The 20,113-nt window shown below is 46.5% G+C and overlaps 2 protein-coding genes, 1 long non-coding RNA gene and 1 pseudogene across 3 annotated transcripts; 2 read left to right on the plus strand and 2 right to left on the minus strand.

The window, feature by feature from the left end:
• Positions 1 to 10: 10 nt before the first annotated feature.
• LOC111257836 lies at positions 11 to 2,763 on the minus strand. Its single transcript, XR_002678393.1, has 3 exons — positions 2,090 to 2,763; positions 735 to 1,697; positions 11 to 664 (listed from the first exon to the last, which is right to left on the minus strand). It is a non-coding gene; the product is annotated as an uncharacterized LOC111257836 (long non-coding RNA).
• A 2,581-nt stretch (positions 2,764 to 5,344) lies between these two features.
• LOC101779800 (RING-H2 finger protein ATL73) lies at positions 5,345 to 10,655 on the plus strand. Its single transcript, XM_022828119.1, has one exon. It carries the CDS (start codon positions 9,761 to 9,763, stop codon positions 10,364 to 10,366), a length of 606 nt encoding a protein of 201 aa, XP_022683854.1. The 5' UTR covers positions 5,345 to 9,760; the 3' UTR covers positions 10,367 to 10,655.
• Positions 10,656 to 12,903: 2,248 nt separating this feature from the next.
• LOC101759142 (histone H3-like centromeric protein CSE4) lies at positions 12,904 to 16,612 on the plus strand. The gene is made up of 2 exons (XM_012847436.2): positions 12,904 to 13,446; positions 15,960 to 16,612. Exons 1-2 carry the CDS (start codon positions 13,039 to 13,041, stop codon positions 16,392 to 16,394), a joined length of 843 nt encoding a protein of 280 aa, XP_012702890.1. The 5' UTR covers positions 12,904 to 13,038; the 3' UTR covers positions 16,395 to 16,612.
• A 1,456-nt stretch (positions 16,613 to 18,068) lies between these two features.
• Positions 18,069 to 20,113, minus strand: part of LOC111257953 — a 4,247-nt pseudogene continuing 2,202 nt past the window's right edge.

Here is a 20,113-nt window from a genome sequence, read left to right on the forward strand (position 1 = left end):
TAGTCGGACACTACACGATCCATCGAGCAAACGTGGGCGGTGGTTTTGTGCACATGGACCAGAAACTGATTCGGTGTTATTTCTGTGCAAGGCGGCAAGTCGGGAGATCGACAATGGGCAATGCAATGGATCGGGTGATCGACACGTCCTCATGGATATTTGGGGGGAAAGGAGCTTCAGATCTCCACCGTCGTGAGTCCGGATCTGATCCACCTAAACCACTACGTAGCATACATGCCTTTTCGGTTGACCTTGCTGCCAGCGGGCAGTGCCGTTCATGCCGGAACGGTCTGCTCTACTGTCTAGCTTCGCCTAACATTCACTAGCCATCGCGTGCTCCTCACATGGCTTCGAGCATGACTGGCCGCTACCACAAATTTTAAGTGTAAAAGGGACTGAACTGTCCTTTTACCCTGAACAGTAACGCGGGAATGGTGGGGAAAAAAAACTTTGATCTCGGTACAGAAACTCACCTCAGCCACGGGCCACAGCCCTGCAGAGTTGACGAGCATCATCCTGCATCTTGTCTCAAAGTTCCAAACCATGCTGTCTGCCATCAGTACCGGGATGTGCTTCCCCCGGATAAGATGCAGCACTATCAGGAACCTGCAGTTCGGAAATTCAGGATCCGCCGCCACAGTAGGGATAGGAATGTCAGGGCCAGCTGTAGAAGATAACAAAATCATGTTTCTGGAGGCTGAATAAGTTCTTGTTCAGAGTATATACGGACTTACCGTGCTTCTGAATTCTGATGGTGTAAATCCGGCAGTCCGAAGTAAGCTAAACGTGCCAGAAAACGACACGGCGGCACAAGTCAAATGCACAGTAGTGATAGAAAGGGAACGGCCGCCAAATTCTAGTCCATGCATCCACCCAAAAGAGTTGGTTCCTGCCGTAGTGCCGACGATGGAATTCTTCAGCCTGCCGGTCTCCCTACGGCCCCCGTAGGGTTTTGCCTCCCTCGACTTCAGCTTCGTGGTACAATGTTTTGGTACTGTAAGGGCACGTACAACGGTCGTGGCAGCCGTCGTCTCACGACGGAAGTTTTGCAAAATCCCCCTCGCTTCACTGCAGTAACTGAAGAGAGAGAGGGAAGCCGTCGCGTGGGGAGACGACGGCAAGCGCTCGTGCTCCCAGGCGAAGAAGACGGCTGGCTGCGCGTTGTACGGAGCGTCGCCTCCTCGTCGACACCGTGCGGATCCTGCTGTGCGCGCGCCAAATCATGGTTGCATGCAAACATTTAATGATTTGTTGACAGCCAAAACAGATAGCAACTATCTGTGGGTTGTACGAGCTGTCTATTTAGCCGTCTATGTAGTAAATTCCAAGAACTTAGAGACAGCAGCTGTCTCACTGTTGTACATGCCCTAATGTGAAGTCGGTACGCGAATCGAGGCAAAAAAAATAAACTGGAAAGAGGTGAAATGAAAAAAATGACTTGCCCGGCTTCGACTTCAGCTCCGGCACCTGCTACACGATGCGCTGCTGTAAGGAAGCCGAAGCCCCTCAAGCCCTACAAAGGGCCCTACGTCGACAAAATTCTTCGTTCCGGAGACCACTGAAGTAGTGAAGTTGAAGCCCACTAGCTCGATGTAGTTTGGTCCACGCACACCATGCGGCCGCCCAACAAGGACCGATCGTTGCGTGTGTCTCTTGAGGTGCAAAGCCCATCAGACTGCCAATGCAAGTCATTCGCGCTGGTTCAGAGGAGGGGTAGAGAACATGTCAAATCTGACCGATCCCTCAGGCCACTAGATAAGATCTGAGCACAAAACTAGGACGGAAAGAGAAACGTACTACCTTTATTTGTCAATATCATGGGATTTTCATTCCTAATTAAAACGTTATAAAACTGCTGTTTCTGTTACTAACTAGTCATGCTTATTTAACTTCAAAACTAGCTACTACGCAAGCTACAAGCATTTTTTTACAACAAGGTGGCAATAGAAGGAAACCTAAATCCTAAATTTCAAAATCTGCAATAGTATACAGAGAGTATCGAGGTCAGGTTTTGGTGTTCCTTTTAGTCACTTTGAAGTGACAGTTTTGCTAATTGCAGTGACCCAAGGCGAGAAATTTGCTAAAGTACCTGCTTCGAAGTCCAACAGACCGGGATTTGCGGCCCCGCGCAGCACGGCCCAGTCGGCGCTCGCACATTCTCCCAGATGTCCAGCAGCTCCCAACCCAAGATAATGGGTTTGGTAACATCAAACTGAAGATTCAAACGGCCACTATATAAGGCGCCAGATGGAAGAGATCGAGAGGCAATCAAACCAACCAGTGAAGGGACCAAACACATAGGCACCACAAGCATGAAGGGCATCGCCCTCCTCGTTGCTCTTGCGGCTGTGCTCGCATCGTACTGCGGCGCCTCATCGCCTCACCATGCCTTCCCGTCGGCAGAAGCACCGGCTCTGGCACCCTATGCCGAGACGCCAGTGACGGCGCACCTTGGATCCAAGCATGGGAAGCCTCACCACCATGGGTTGGCGCCGGTGGAACCACCGTCGTACCACGGCTCACCTCACCACAAGCACCATGGTCATCATGGCCACCGCCACCACCATGACCATGGAGCTCCGCCAAACCCTTCCCCTGCTCACCACCCTCCACCCCCTCATCATCGCACGCCACCGCCTCATTTTTCACCTCCCGCTCATCACCATGCACCACCACCACCAGCTCACCACGCACCGCCGCCTCATTTTCCAACACCGCCTACTCATCATTCACCGCCACCGCCTTCTCACCATGCACCGCCGCCTCATTTTCCACCCTCCGATCACCATTCACCCCCACCCCCAAGCTCGCACACGTCACCGCCTCAGTTTCCACCCACAGCTCACCATGCACCTCCACCTCATTTCCCACCCCCTGCTCTCCACTCGCCGCCATCCCCAGCGCACCACTTGCCGCCCCCACCTCCATCCCGCTACCCACAGCATGTTCCATCGCACAGGCATTCGCCACCTCCATAGCCTTCTCATGGCAAGGCACCACCACCACGTGGCCACAGGAAATTTCCCCCGGCGTATTCAACTATAGCACCCTCACCAGCTTATTACAGTGCCATCTCCCCTAGTAATGCGCCTCTGGCAGGTCAAAATGGAGCATCACCACCTTGGTATTTTTGATGCTAGGACCAGGATGAACACTTTCCTGAGTTATTAGTAAGATCGCTGTTGAACTCTGCACAAGAGATCAAAATCTCAATAGTTACCACGAAGGTTATCCTTGCTTTTTCGTCATACTTCATTTCCAGCAAGAAGATTAGTGAATAAATTATGTACTTCATTTGAAAATCGTGTTGTTCAAGGAGTCGGGGTCCTATCTCAAAATGTTTCTTTGTCAGTTGGTGTCTATGTAATGGGAACCATACTTCACAAATTGTTCCAGTCCTTAATCCTGTATGTCGTTATATTGTCCAATTTATCACCTAGTTTTCTCTCTGTTCCTCTAATCTCTGTATGCCGCTGTTGTCACATTCATCAAGTAGGCTTTTCTCTGATCCTCTAATCTCATTGCTGATTACTGATAGCATCACTAGAACAATGAAATATAACCTTAATTAGTTCCAGTGTAAAATGTAGAGGTATGTCATCCAATATACCAAAAAAGTTGATTCAAACATAGAGCACAAATTCAAACAAAAACTTATTTTAGAGGAATATCTCCCCCTTTAGTCTATTTCACTCAAACTCTGTAAATCATATTAAATTACAGCTCCATGATACCAAAATGTTTTTCCTTCCCCAAAAGGAAGAGAGATGTAGGGCATGACCATGTATGATTACCAAAGTAGCTAAGAAAAAGGATATCAATGAACTCACCTGATGAATCATTCCAGCAATAGAAAATCTCTGAGAGTGCTGAATTAAAACCTGCTATAAGAAATCTTGAACAGAATTTAGCTTATCATAATTAACATAACAGATGAAAGCCCCAAAGGCAGAACTTTATGAAGTAAACTAGAAATTTTGAAGTGGCTTAAGAGCATGACAAGCATATTGTTACACGAATTAATTAAACCAGTGATCAGTTCTGATGTTATGTTCTTTCGCAAAACATATCAAAGCTGAAAAGACATAATTTATGAACTGTTTTGTGCATAAAGTTTCTTAAGAGATCAACAAGGATATTGTTGGGATCCTATGTATTAAAACAGTGTAGCTGCAAATGGTGTAATTCATATTGCTCTGTGTTTGGAATGCTGGGCCTTGTATTGTAGGTACACCAAATAAATCAAGAAGCAAGACTATATTAGCATGTCCTACAGTAAATCATGTTAATAACTTCCCTAAACAAGAAACAAAAACCCCCAACACATCCTAACATCACATTTGGCTAGTCCCAAGAACTAAATCCATGCACAGAAAATGACCATTGATGACAGAAATAATAATGAATAGAGTAACTCATCAACCGAATTCTCACTCCATCTGGATGCGCTAAGGAACTAGTCCATTTCACTGATTGCATCTCTAAGCACTTGGTGTACTAGTGCACCCATTTTCACATCTAACCCTTACATAAGTCTGGCATCGTCACTTACAAAGCCTGATCAAACGTGCACGAATTTAGCATTGAAATCCGTTAAGGCCCTATCTGTTACTAATTAATAACCAGCACAAGGAGGCCAAATAATGGTAACTGAGCATAAAAAAACGGAATGGATCAACCCCGTGGTCGGCGATCCATCCTAAATACACGCACTGATCGCAAAATTCACACAGGCCCTCACAAATGCCTAACTACACACCACAAGCGCAGGAAGGAACATTGAGGAATTGACGGGAGTTTAATCCTCGCTTGGATGATTCGCAGGCTCGTTAGTAACCAATCAGGCATGAATCGCAAAGGGGAACATGAAAACCACGAAGCCGCGAGCTTGGGATTTTGCAGAACGAGTCTCCGAAGAACGATCGAAACCCAAACCAACCGCAAATCCCAAATTTACCTAGCGATCACGCAAACTGTGCGCGCAGCAAGGCCCGTCCTCGGTGGTCGGTGGCTCGGTGCGCCGCTCTACTGCTCCAGGTAGCCAAGGACCAAGCCCCAAGGCGTAGCGGGACCGCGCGCCCATTCGCATCCGCAAGGGTACGCTCTGCAGGTTTCTAGAAGATTCTGGGGTTGAGAGGTGGATGGCGATCTGGCGATGCGGAACTGCGAGCTCGGGGAACGAACTCGACGGCTTGTCGAAGAAGCCGCCTGCTGTTTATATTCGGCGCGCGCGCTACTCTCGCGGGCCGCACCATGATGTCCTGGGGTTATGGGCCTCACGGGGCCCGACCAAAGTGGCCTAGTAGCAGGTTCGTTATTGGGCTTTCCATTTGCCTCACCCGGCTTTCCGGCACAGAGCCTAATCGGTGGGCAGTGGCGGCGCGGCGCGGAGCCGCTGCCGGAGGAGCTAGAACCACCGATGACCGAGGTGGTCGGTGGTGGAGGAGCTCGCGCACATCCTTTTTCGCGGGGTGAGAGCTCGACGCCGCCGATGGGTCAGGGGCGAGAGGCAGGTCGGCGCCTTCGCGGCGCGGTGCCGCCGCTGCCTCGTCGGTCGTAGCACCAACCACCAAGCGCCACGTCGGTGAGCTCACGTCAGCGTCCCCTCGCTTCCTGCTAAGATGCAGCGTCCTGACTCCTGATGCGTTCTCCCGAGGATTGCTGCAACTTGTGTGGCCATATCAATGCGTTCTCCCGAGGCTAGTATTGAGGCACGCGGTGATTGGTTGGGACAAATTTAGGACTTCTCATTTTTGTGACAAAAAGAGATAATAAGCATCCAAAGGAAAATTAGCACAAACATCTCTTGTACATATTACAACTTATCCTGTCTCCTGAGTGCTTGTGAGTTGGGTCCTAAGACCAATTTAAGCCGCCTTCTTAGATCCCTGGTGGAAAATTATATTGTAGATTCAGGTGGGAAGTGGGAGTGCCATTCGAGGCATAAACGCCCGAATCGACTAGTTATTTGCAACCCTCGGTGGTCAGTGCCATCTAGTTCATTGTTAAATCGATAAACTTTAGTAATAATGCATGCAGTTCCACCAACCACTAGCAGACATAAAGGTAATCTATCTATCGGATAGGATTGGGATTGCTCGTTCGACTAGATATCACATTTGCTTTTACCTTGATCCAACATGTTTTAATCAGTGGTTGAAGGATCCAATCAACAAAGGCATGAATATCTCTTGATATGCATCATTAGTTAGACCACTTTGGTCTTTGGTACCTTTTATTTGCAGCTAATGAAGGTCCGGGGTTTATGAAAGATCAGCTAGGTAAATTTTGTAGATTGTTCTTCGGTGAACTCTTTGCTAAAATTTGTAAAGTGATATTCAAATTGTTGTATCTTAACAATAATTAAGGCCTGAAATTCGTCACACAAATGATGTGAAATTGCTCAAATAGTAGGGCTGTAGTAGTACCATAAGCATGTCTTACAACCAGCTCTCTCCTTCCCCCCCTGTGTGTGCCTTATCCGCAGTGATAAACTTGCGGATCAGACTTAACATAAAGTGATAGCTCTTTATTTTACTTGTGTCTGTGAATCACATCCGCACCTGAATATTTAAACGAACCCTATTCTAGAAGTGTGGATATGAGCTATGAATTCACCCAATCTATATATAAAGCGTGAACTGTCCTGGTAATTGCAACATATTGGATAAAGACGGTATGTGTTCTTGATCTCATTGATACTGTTCTACGCGTTTATCTGAGCTCTTATGTCATATCTTCAGAGTCTTCTTGAGTAAAGTATTAGATTAAAAAAATGCCTTTACTAGGAAAAACTTTGCATATGCAACTATGAGTTTTTGCTATTCGGGATCTACCATCGAATCTCGCCTTGGTTTGCATTTATGAATGGAAAAATGAAACACTCTGTGCATATATGCAACTTCAAGTTTCAGCTGATTCGTGGCTTCCTATATTGTATCTGGTGGCTAGCTCACTGGAGGTGGCAACAGCAGTGTTAAACATATTTTTCGGTCACTTGATTTTAGATAGGCAGTAGATCAGAAATTTACTAGTGAGAGTGTGCTCTTGCTGACCTTTTGTGCTCCATAATGTCAGAAGTCTTTTATACTTGTTAACATGGACGTAAAAACAGTGTTTCAGAAAACTTCTCTCCTTTCTGTAATCAACTCATCCTATCTTCTCTATCATTTAGTAGGTATTTATAGTAAGGATATCATGGTCATTTTCTCTTGGTGTTCACCTTGTTAATCCTTGTGGCCATGTTAGGCAAGAATGCAGGCAAGACAGAAATGTCCAGATGCATTCATGTAATTGTGCATGTAGATTTCTCTTAAGCTTTCCAGTTGAGCAATCTGGATGAACCACTGATCGGTACCCATATCTTTTGTTCAGTTTTTCTTTCTTTTCCTGGTTTACTTTTATCACTTTTTGTTGAATGGATGTTATGTCTCCTGCAGAGTAACTTAAGATAAGCATTGGACTCTGTCTGTAACTTAAGATTGACTAGATAGATCTAAGACTCCAAAGCATAAAGTGATGGGTCGAGATAAGCTTAATTATGGATAGCCTGGAACAATCATATGACTTACACGTAGATGTCTACAACTTCACACTGAAGATGCATTAGCACAGTGGTTCAACCAAGGAGTCCTTGTGGCAAGCAATTGTCATGCATATCTGAAATTGGAACCACTGTTACATTTTTCACATTCTACAGAGTTCATATGATAGTTTTGCTCTTTGCAGGTAAGCATAATTAGAAATTAAGAATATTACATCTGAACTAGTAAGAGGCTGTATGTTTGTCAGAGAATTTCAGTGACAACCATGGGTTCGAATTGAAATAAAAAGGGACTAACCAGGTGATTTTGTATTAAGAAGGAAATACCCACCCAAATTTTTCGCGAAGTTGACTCAAAATTGGGTGGTGAATGGTCAGCATATATCGTGTAAACCTGCACCTCTGGCGACTGAGCAAATCTTGATTCCTGGAAATCATTGGTTCCTCCACCATGATATTGGCTTCTCATAGAAGCAACCACAGCCATTAAGTCGACATTCTTTTTTTATGAAACGGAGGGGTTGCCCATTATATGTTAATATTAAAAAAGAGAAGACACAAATAAAAAGAAGAAGCACAAAAAGAAAAACAGAAAGAGTCCATATGTCTAATTTTGTATGCCACAGAAGTCATGTTACTTCTCATTATCGGCAAATCCATATTTAGGAAAAGGTCCTTCCTTCAAATTATTTTAATGGAGTGCCCTGATTATGTTTAACCGTATTACTTAATCAGTCCTTTCCATACTACACTGATCAACAAGGTGTCAGCACGTAGTTGACTTGGCTACCAGCTGAGCTTGTGGATGTCGGCACCATATGAAAGAAACATGCAGTTTGTGGAGGAAGCAACACTCCTGGTTTATATAATGCTTCATAGATAACTTGTTTAACTTATTTTTGTGCCAAGATTGCTTTTTGTCGACTAACCACTCATTCAAGGGGTGCTTTACCCAGTAGGATTGCTGTTGATAGCCCAAGCAGTTCTAAGCTGACAAATCATCCTCCAATTTGCGAGATTGCTATGGTTCACATAAAGTGGTGGGGATCATAACAGAGCAACTAGGAATAAACATAGTGCGCAAAGAATATGTAACTGCTCCATTTCCTTTGCATTTAAGCTTAGATGAATCCTTTTTCTTTTTTTAATATTAGGTGCTGTTCTTATCTTTCTTGTAGCTACATCTATGTGTTAAATAATGTTACTGTTGTCTGTATATTTTATTCCAAAATTGCTGTGTTTTCTCCTGGATGCCGAAACAGTGTAGTTTACACATGAATCAAGTAAATGATTAGCTCATCCAACATGTTATTTCCTGCAGTTAGGAGTCATGTTTATATAAAATGAAGATAAATTGTACCGAATTTATGGCATGGTAGGTATTTATGTCTCTCTCACTTACTAGTTCAATAAGTATGGCTGTATGTTATAAAGAGAAAGGCACTGAAAATGTGAAAACTTCTTTGCTACCGCACCATTCACTTTGCAGGTGTTGTGAGTACGACCCTAACATGTGTTTTGCATGGACCAGTGCCTGACTCAGTTCCTGTGAAGTCATGAACCCACTAATGAAGGTCAAATAGCTGATTGCAGCCAGGATTTTTCACAGCCGCACATAATGACCCTATAGCTGGCTAGAAGCCTAAAATATTTTACAGCTGACTAGCATAACCTTAGAGCTGGTTTGAAGAGGATGTAACTGATAGCTTCACAAATTGGTCAGTATATATTTATCCCGTTCCAATCGCCATGCTTCTTTCCTTGAACCAGACAAACGTGAGTTCCCTTTTATGCAAATTCTAATCTCCACGCTTTGCATATGTACTTCTTATACAGTATTATCAGGCAGACAAGAGATGGTGCTGCATGTGGCCCTCTGATTCCTAGAGAAACCCACTGAGATGCAGCCCACTTGCCACAAGCAAAGAAGCTTCCAATTGCGCACCTTCCAACCTTTACCAAATGCTTTTTGTCTCAATTGGCTGGCAGAGACGAAAGGGGCAAGGGCGAAAGAGGCAGCGTATCGTAGCATATAAAATAATTCAGTAACCAAATTATTGCAGTCTCTAAAGAGCCTATAAATACTTCAGCACATACCCAGCTTATGATTCTACCTGAGGCAGACTGGAAAGAAGAACAAACCTACGCAACTAGATAGAGCTACAGATTTGCACTTGCAGGATTCTGAAGAAAGCTGGGTTTGTGCCCAAGAAGGACATGGAGTACCCAAGGAGGACATTACTGCACACTCCATTCTCTGGGCATCCCTCTGGTTCGAGCCAGCCACTTGATGGAGCCGCGCCCACGGACGGTGGTGCTCCTGGAAGCAACTTCGACGCAAACGTCGTCATGATCCTGGCTGTTCTTCTCTGCGCACTGATCTGCGCGCTCGGGCTCAATTCAATAGTCCGGTGCGCGCTGCGGTGCTCGAGCCGGACGGTGGTTGATCCTGTGCCGAACCCAGTGACACGTTTGGCTCAGAGTGGGCTGAAGAGGAAGGCCCTACGAGCCATGCCGATCCTGGTCTACTCGGCTGGGCTGAAGCTCAATGCTGCCAACCCGATGTGCGCGATCTGCCTCTCCGACTTTGAGGCTGGAGAGCATGTCAGGGTCCTCTCCAAGTGCAACCATGGGTTCCATGTCAGGTGCATCGACCGATGGCTCTTGGCGCGGTCGACGTGCCCGACATGCCGGCAGTCCCTGTTTGGAGCTCCACAGAAGGCCTCTGGCTGCTCTGAGGCGAGCAGGGTCGAGCCTGCGCCTTCCCGCTCTGTCCTCGTGCCGCTCAGACCTGAAGGTTTGGTCACTCCTTATGATTTTTAGAGTCGTCAGTTGCTTCTTTGTTGTTACATGAAGGATAAGAGGTTGGGAAGAGTAGAAACAAAAAATTGTGATCATTAGAATACTGCCAATCTGGCTTGTACATTGTTGCTGGAGAAAAAGAAAACTGTACAGATTTCCTCAGTTTTCTATTTGCCGTGTTGGTGCCAAATTGTTGCTGGAGAATGTGCCTTGGAAAATGCCAGGTGCTATGGGCCTTTTGTGAATCACATTTCAATGTGAATTTGGAAAATGAAGTAAAGGGGAGAGGCATGATTGGCCGGATTAATCATATGCTTGTGCTGAGTGCGGCACCACCATCTTGGTGATTGGAGATCAAAGCTTTTTGCAGTTTTGCTGCTAAGGTTCAGGGTTCAGTGGGAACCAGCATATTCTACAGCCATTATTGAGAGATCAGGGGGCTGTGCAATCTGCTGCAATGCCTTGCAGTATGTTGTGTGTGCCCCCAGAATTGAGAGGTTGGTGGGCCCACACCCAACTAAACCTGGTACACATTGGCTAGCTAGCTATTTGCCTGTTTCCCTTTGTGCGTGATGTGCTGCCAACAGGAGACCGGGATTGGCCAGTGATAGAAGCCCAGGTGACGTGTCAAGCTGCCATTGCACGATGCCCATGTGGTTTTCTCGTCTGTTTGCTCTAAAGAAAGGCTAGAGGTAGTGAGTGCCTTCCGGGAGAATCAGCTGGTTGGCTGTGTGTGCGGTTCACGAATGAGAAACGAGAAGTGCATTGGCTTGTGCTCGCTGAAAAGGAGGGCTGCCTGGATGCCCACTCAAAGAAAGATACGCTATTCACTTCAGAGCTGATACGGCTCTTTTGGCCCGGCATATCATTGGAGTGCTTGTGTGCTATTGGGATCAAGAATATTGTAATAGTGCTACTACTACTCTTTTTTTTTTGAAAAAGGGCAAAATAAAATATCTGAAGCCATTAAATTTAGAAAATATTTGGGAGACGATACGATGCAACTCCTAAAGCAGGTGGTCGTCTGAAAAGAGTAACACGCAACTCTTTTTAATTCGAGGTGTAAATCGTATCGTCTGGAAAGGCAAAATGAAGCGGTAATCTGGGCTTCATCAACGAGAAAGGTTACATAGATGACACTCGATCCGTGAGGGTAACTGTAAGGCTCCCTTTGGTTCCACGGGATTAAAGTCAGTCCTGTCATATCCAATGCTTAAATACTAATTAGGAGTATTAAATATAGATTAATTATAAAATTAATTGTATAAATGAAGGTTAATTCGTGAGATGAATCTATTAAGCCTAATTAGTTCGTGATTTGATCATGTGTTACTACAGTAAATATGTGCTAATCAGGGATTAATTAGACTTAATAGATTTGTCTCGCGAATTAGCCATGATTTACGCAATTAGTTTTATAACTAATTCACGTTCAGTCCTTCTAATCGGTACCAAACATCGAATATAACCCGAATTAAAAATTAGCCAATAGATCCAAACAGCCCCTAAGGATCCTGTGAACAAAGAACTGCGGTAGAAGCGGAACGCGCCTGCTCAGGGTCCTGTGAAAAAAGAACTGTGGTAGAAGCAGAACGTGCCTGCCCTGCTGGGATCCAAATCCAATCATCAAACGATGTTTCCGCGTGCATTTTTCTCATGGATCTCGAAAGGCATCATCTCCGAAAAGGAGCTTATACCGCTGGATTTTGAGACGCCCATCATGTCATGTCACGCGGAAGGATAAGCTGATCGGTAGGTAAGTGGGAGTTCAGCTGATAGAGTTCTATCATGGCAGGCACAAAAGATGACTGATTTCACGTTCGCCGCCCCATGATTCTCGTTTTCGAAGTGGTCGGTCGAACGACGGATGAAGCCGGCTGTTCCAAACCACAAAAATACAGCCGGCTGTAACAAAGTCATTACCTTTTAAATTTTTTTAAGAACATTACCTTTTTAATAATAATGAAAGCTTCGAGAATGGGCCTGCGACGCGCGGACGTCCGACCGACCGGCGGCGGCGGCCTCCTCCGTCCCGCTGTTGGTTGGGCCGGGCCTGTGGACGGCGATCTCGCTCGGCTCGCGAAGCTACGGAGAAAGAGGACGAGGCCACCTTGTGGGCCCAACGATCCACTCCGTAGCCACCTCAGCCAATGGCGTCGCAGCATCACCCATCACGCGGATCGGCACCACCAAGCGGCGCCACCTCCACCGTCCATTCCATCGGACGGCTGAAACCAACTCACCCACCCAGCCTTCCCTCCCCCGCCTCCCCCCAAAAATTTCAAGATCCCGCCTTCACCGCTGGCTTCAAATACCCCGCCCCGGAGCCGCCGCAACAGCTCGCATTCGCATTCCAATCCACCAAGGCCTTGTTTAGTTGGCCAAATTGGGAGGTGCCAAATTACTGTGCCAGCACTGTAGCACACTGTAGCGTTTCGTTTGTATTTGTGAATTATTGTCCAAATATTGACTAATTAGGCTCAAAAGATTCGTCTCGCAAAGTACAACAAAACTGTGCAATTAGTTTTTAATTTCGTCTACATTTAGTACTCCATGTATGTACCGCAAGTTTGATGTGATGGGGAATCTTCTTTTTGCATAGTGTCAAAGTTAGAAGTTAGGAGGTAACTAAACATGGCCCAAATCCTCCCCACCTCAACCTGCTAGCGCCGCCGATCCGCCGCTCCGCTCCGATGGCCCGCACCAAGCAGACGGCCCGCAAGTCCACCGGCGGCAAGGCGCCGAGGAAGCAGCTGGCCACCAAGGCCGCCCGCAAGTCGGCGCCGGCCACCGGCGGCGTCAAGAAGCCCCACCGCTTCCGCCCCGGCACCGTCGCGCTCCGGGAGATACGCAAGTACCAGAAGAGCACGGAGCTGCTGATCCGCAAGCTCCCCTTCCAGCGCCTCGTCCGCGAGATCGCGCAGGACTTCAAGACGGACCTGCGGTTCCAGTCCTCGGCCGTGGCGGCGCTGCAGGAGGCCGCGGAGGCGTACCTCGTGGGGCTGTTCGAGGACACCAACCTCTGCGCGATCCACGCCAAGCGCGTCACCATCATGCCCAAGGACATCCAGCTCGCCCGCCGCATCAGGGGCGAGAGGGCTTGAGCGCGCGTGATGCTGCGTCTTCGTTGTAGTGCTGGAACTAGATGGGTGGTTCGTTTCTTGCCGTGCTATCTTGTAGTAATGTTCTGAATGTGTTGGTCACACTTCAATGGAATGCGATTGCAAGTTTCTGAAATTTCTGAATGGCTCTGTTCTTGTGAGATATGCTGTCCGTTCCATGCCATCTGTTGTGATTAAAGTGTTGAGTTGCTGGAAAGAATAGATCTGGTGTAGTCGGTTTTAGAAATATGGGCCTGCAGAATTGATTTTGTGTCAAAAATGCTGTTGCATGGCTAGAGCTGGTGCCCTCAGTTGCAGGATCAATGGCCTTAACTTTGCTCTTCATTCTCATGAACTGCACATGAAAACAGTATGATAACATTGGCTTGTGAAAACGAAATGATGGGGCAGACATCTCACCATGACGTTTTAGGCATTAATCTCAATTTACTAACAGTGCCACTACTATTTGAGGCCTGATTCATCCACCAGCAGAAATCTGGCAAATTACATTGTGGTACCATTCAGGTTAGGATGAGGTAATCTCTACAGGTAGCACATAGAAATTTCTAAAGATTAAAAATGAACTAGTGAAACAGTGTTTTCTCGACTGAAATAGTTGAGAGATGAGAGGTAGTGACATGAAAAAAAAAATCTGTTGCAGTTGCACTTGTAAAAATTGCGATTTTATGTTTCAGACGGTCTCTTAACCGTGACATATATCTTGATTGTTTGGCAAAGGAAAAACAATGACTATGATTCCATTTACTCCCCTATTTTGATCTAAACGCTCGATAAAATTCTGTGCACGTGGTGCCAAGCTATGTAGAAGCATTTCCCTAAAGCGAAAATTATGTTTAAACTTTAAAGTGGCACTCTCAATCATGTTTCCGTGTTACATTTTTCTCAAGCAACTCAAAGGACAATATGTCAATATCCCGTAAGGAGCTGTGAGAAGAGCAGGTACCTACCTATCTAAAGGAAGAGGAGTCAGTTCACACAAAAAGATCAGATGATCAGCAGGTAAGTGGAGGTTGTTATATCATGGCAGGCATCCAGATGACTGATTTAACATCCTCCATCACCATCAAGTCATGTAACTAGATTGGGGGGGGGGGGGGGGGGGGGGTATTTCTTGCCGTGCTATCTTGTAGTAGTGTTCTGGATGAGTTGGCCTCACCGCAAATGAAACATGATTGCTGATTTCTGAACGGCTCTCTGTTGCCCGCATAATTGATTGTGTAAAAAATGCTAATGCACATGAGATTCTTTTCTTCTGTTTGCTCCAAAGTTCAAAAGCTGGAGCTAGCGGCTAGTGCCTTTGCAGTTGCAGAATCAGCTACCTTAACTGTGTTACTCCAGTCTCATGAGTTGCCTGCCAAAATGGTAAGAATAAGAGCAGTGGCTTGTGGTCTCTGAAAACGAAAACTCCCTAGACCCTGGATACCCAGATATGATTGTTTTCTATGATATATGGGCAGGCCTCTCACTGTGATAGTGTTTATGTATTAATCGGACTTTAGTAATAGTGATACAACTACTTGAAGGTCAATATGCTATCTCCACTTCCATAAATCTGGTAACTACATTGCTGCTCCAATCATTGTCAGTTTTGCTGCTCTCTATGGTCTACACAAGTACCACTTCAGAGAAGTTTCTAAAGACAACAATTGACCTCAAGAAGTAGCGTTTCTTTTAGGACTGAGAAATATACTCGAGAGTTGGGAAGTAGCATGACACAGAAAACCAAGCGCAGTTGCAGTTGTAATCGGCGATTTTCATACATCTAAATTTGTTTTATGAAACTCGGTGCAGGTGGTGTCGAACGATCTAGAACAATGTCCCCAGAAGCAGATGGCTCCCGTTGCAATCCGATTCCAATCACGTTTCCGTGTTGCATTTTTCTCAAGCAACTCAAATTCTACATCGGGGCTGTGTGGAGCTGGTACCTAACTAAAGGAAGTGGCGGTCAGTTCGTACAGAAAAAGATTAGCTGATGATAAGCAGGTGAGTGGAGGCTGTTATATCATGGCCGGTATAGACGATGGATGTAACATTCTTCTCCATCAGGTGGTTAACTTATCTTCTCTGAATTAGTGGTTGATCTCTGTTTCCAACACGAGCAGGCTGGCCGTCACCGCCCTTCCGGCCATTTCCAACTTCCAAGCCTGCGCGGCCCGTTCGTACAGTGCTCGCCGAGCCCAGCTCGCTGGCCGCGGCCGAAACCACAAGGTGGGGCCATCGATCCACGCCGCAGCCGCCTCAGCCAATGGCGTCGCAACGACCCACCACGCGGATCGCCACTACCAGCAGCGCCACCCTCACCGTCCCCTCCATCCAACGGCCAGAACCACTTCCCCCGCCCGCGCCTCCCAAAAATTTCGCGACCCTGCCTTCCCCACCCTTTCCACAGCTACAAATACCTCACCTCTAGTCCCAAATCCACACACCGCCGATTCGCGCTCCGGTTTCCAGTCCCCCAAATCCTCCAATCTCCCCGCGCCGCCGTGTAATCCCAGCCTCCTCGCCCCGCTCCGATGGCCCGCACCAAGCAGACGGCGCGCAAGTCCACCGGCGGCAAGGCTCCCCGCAAGCAGCTGGCCACCAAGGCCGCCCGCAAGTCGGCCCCGGCGACCGGCGGCGTGAAGAAGCCCCACAGGTTCCGCCCCGGCACCGTCGCGCTCCGTGAGATCCGCAAGTACCAGAAGAGCACGGAGCTCCTGATCCGGAAGCTGCCGTTCCAGCGGCTGGTGCGCGAGATCGCGCAGGACTTCAAGACCGACCTCCGGTTCCAGTCCTCGGCGGTGGCGGCGCTGCAGGAGGCCGCTGAGGCGTACCTGGTGGGTCTGTTCGAGGACACCAACCTGTGCGCCATCCACGCCAAGCGCGTCACCATCATGCCCAAGGACATCCAGCTCGCCCGCCGCATCAGGGGCGAGAGGGCCTGAGCGATGCTCGTCGTCAGTGTTCTTTTGATTTGTTGGTCTGTAGTGCTAGCCTGCTCTGCTAGAACTGGGTTGGGAATCTTGTAATGATCTGTATGTTGGCCTCGCCTCAGTGGAATATGATCCGTGTCTCCTGAATCCTTTTGTACTTGCAACGTTTGCTGTCTGATCTGTTCTCAAGCATGCAATGTGAAGGAAACAACTCGCTGCTGTTGATTTCAGCGTATGATTTGTGCTTGCAGTTTAGGTGTGACGGTGCCATCTTGCCGTAGCGTTCCAATGGTGCACGGTACAGAATAAGCTTCCAACACGCACATTGATCTACACGCACGTTCTCTAAAGATGGCTTCATTCCTGACTGAAAATGGCTCCTGTATGTTGCCTGTAATAGCCCTGTTAGAAATTTCTAACAATCACTTAATAAGATATGATTGGCACAAGCAGCGATGGCGTGCAGTTACACAAGAAGGATGCGGTTGGCAGTATAAGACTTGCAGTGCGGTATTAGTAGAGTGGTAGGAACAGGGACCCATCAATTTCAGTGATGGTGAACGTTATGGAAGGAGAAAGGAGCGTGGAATCGAGTTTGGATTTTAACATATTTGATCTAAGTACTGCTATCACCATTCAAGCTCATCACTCCAAGTTTGTAGCTCTACCTGTAGTGTCGGTCCTATCTGCTCCACGGTAAAACAACAGAGAAAAATTCTGCTTACTAAACAGGTTTCTAATTCTGTTTCCATCTTAGAGTAGCCTCAGTAACCATGGTAACATTTTGCTTATGATTGGATCTGGATGGGAGACATAAAAAGAAAATGAGGGTTCTGAATTCTGCACCCTACCAGTCTGTATATCTTGATAATCACTGTTTAGTATGAGATGTTACCTGAAGTGTCAAGAAGCCATTAACATGCAGTTAGTCCACTTGAAATGATCTTTGAAGTTTGGCATAACACTTGCCATTTATTTGTTCGTGGATGAATATTTAGGATTTGTTTGGATAGAGAGGTTGGGTCCCAATACCTAGGACTCGTTAGTTGAACAATCCTTCTCATCCAAGAATGATGGGCAATTCTATTCGAGTGCTCTTAGTTTATCTTTCTCTCTGCCTACAAAATGTCCTGTGTTCTCTCTGAAAACCAACATGAAACCTTTTCAGCTTGGCACAATTGATGGTCTACTGCCCTTTACCTCATGCACTTGCATGCTTCTTGCGCTGCTCAACCCAAGGTAAGGAATTCTTCAAGATGGATTTATGCTTTACTGATTACTATTTTAGCTGCTGTTACTAATCTGTGTTTAAAGAACCAAAACTTTTAGCTGTCAATGTTTAGAGTAGCTTAGCTTCTACATTCTACTGACCGGTGTGTGCGTTGTTCTACCTTGTTGATCTGTTTTCTTCAATTATTTTTTGTGAAAATGGTACATGCTACTTGTAAAGTTGCTAGCAATCCTTGTATCGGCAAGTTTGAGTAGATGCAAATTTTGAATCCTCCAGGTGTTTTTCACTCTTCTGTGTGGAGTCAAGTGGTGAGTCCATGCATGCTGGTTGCTTCACTTCAGACTGAACTAACTTGGCCCAAATCAGAAATAGTATTCACACATGTAAATTCCTAAATCAGCTTTTGGTTTAAAAGAAGCAAAAGGCCCAAATCATCTTACAGAATCTCCTTGGTATCAATGTCCGAAATTTTCTTCTTCTTCTTCTTCTTCTTTGCTAGCATTACAGAATGCTTGCATATGCATTCTGGCACTTAGTGCAGGCTGAATGAGATCTCCTCGAGGTAGCTGCAGGCCTGCAAGTAACCTTGCCATGGGAGGCATGTCCAGTTCAACCAGGCCCTCCAGGATCTGAACCACCTAACCAATTGTTTCCCGATCAAACTCATTGTCCTGAATGTATCAGCAAGCAACCTTGCAAGCTCTTTAGACCTCAAAGATGGCATCGCCGTTTAGGCTGTGATCCAGTAAGCTCATAACATCTCCCTTAATAAACTTACCTTCAACTGGACCGGAAATAAGAAACATCATCACTGCTTCAGTATTCTTCATGTGAGTTCATCCTCCCGGACATGATCTCCAGTAGCACCATACCATAGTTTCAGGGTGACGGGCATCCTGCTGATCCATTCAGGCGCAATATACCCAATAGTTCCTCTGATTGTGGCCATTACCCTGCTGAAGTCCGCGATCTTTGGACTGAATGATTTATCAAGAAGTATGTTCTGTGGGCTGTGGCTTGACGTCGCAGTGTATGATGCAGTCCGGGCAACCCTCGTGCAAGCAAGCCAACCCCCGAGCAACTCCAAGAGCTATCTGATATCTAATTCTCCAATTCAGGGTTGCAGCATTCCTCTGGAACAAATGGACGTCAAGGGAAAGATTGGGCATGTGTTCATAGACAAGCAGCCTACTGTCTCCCTCTCAGAAAAAAATCGGATTGTTTTGACTAGATTGTTGTGATGGATGATTCCAATTGAGTTCACTTCAGCCCTGAATTGCTTCTCTACTTGAGCCTTTTGAGTTTTGACAGATAATATAGCAGTTGACTCATTTAACAGCCCTTCGAATACAGAACCAAATCTGCCAGCCCCAAGCTTCACTGAAGATCCTTTGTCGCTCTCTGGAAATCGCTGTGCCTGAATGCGACAAGGCTGCCGTCACCAGGGATGCTCTTTAAGGTTTGGGAACTTACTTCCTTCTGTTCCTCATGGCCATTAGCAGAATGACGAACACCAGGACCCAAAGCGGACAGGCTTGCAGCGATGGCACCTCCGATGACCACTCTTCTACTGCTCTTCCTTGCCTGAAACTCTCTAGCAGCAAGGTGAAGGTGAAGAATTTCTCTATTCTATTCTATCAGTGGCATCAGTAAACTGCTATTGTTTCACATCGAACAACTCACCATTACCTGTGCACTTTCTGTGTCAACTGTGAAATGTGCCTTTGGGGATTACTATATGGCAATCTCATGACTGGCACGGCGTAGAACTTGTCCTTGATGCCGGCCACACTACCAGTGTCACTGCAACGCTATCTCGCCGTTGATTGGCCACAGCGATGACCATAATTGTGCGAGACAGGCGGTGGAACAGGACCTGCAACGAACGTGAAGGCAAGTAAAGCCAGTCGATGGATCCAGCTTCACCTTTTTCTCGTGGTTTTCTAGGTTTGAACCAGCCGACAGGATGGACCCCTATGCCAGTCGCCGTCTCGCGTGACGTGGAACGCGTGATAACGAGTGGAGTGGAGCCTTGGGTGATGTAGCGGCAGCAGAGGCGCACGTGCACGGCGCGTCGAGATGTAGACGGGGAATAAGGGGCCGTTTGGAACTATTGCTGGGTAATATTTAGACCTGGTTTGATTTCTCTGTTTATTTTTAGTCCTCGTCACATCAAATATTTAGATACTAATTAGAAGTATTAAACGTAGATTATTTACAAAACTCATTATATAAGTGGAGTACTTCCATATATACCTTAAATAATGTAATTTTTTGTGTCAACTGACAAAGAATATAGCTGCAAATTGTTTAGGAACAGCTGTGACTAAAGTGAAGATACTTAACATTCTCTAGGTTTCAAGGAGACAAGTGAGGCATGCTGTGGCAGTACATTGTTTGATGCTTCTATATACATTGCGTATCACAGGGCATGTCCCATGTTCTTGATTATATATACTGGGATGGCTTCCATCCAACTGAAATGCCTACAAGTTTGTGG

Source organism: Setaria italica, chromosome VII, assembly GCF_000263155.2.
Source record: "Setaria italica strain Yugu1 chromosome VII, Setaria_italica_v2.0, whole genome shotgun sequence".
NCBI classification, from domain to species: Eukaryota; Viridiplantae; Streptophyta; class Magnoliopsida; order Poales; family Poaceae; genus Setaria; species Setaria italica.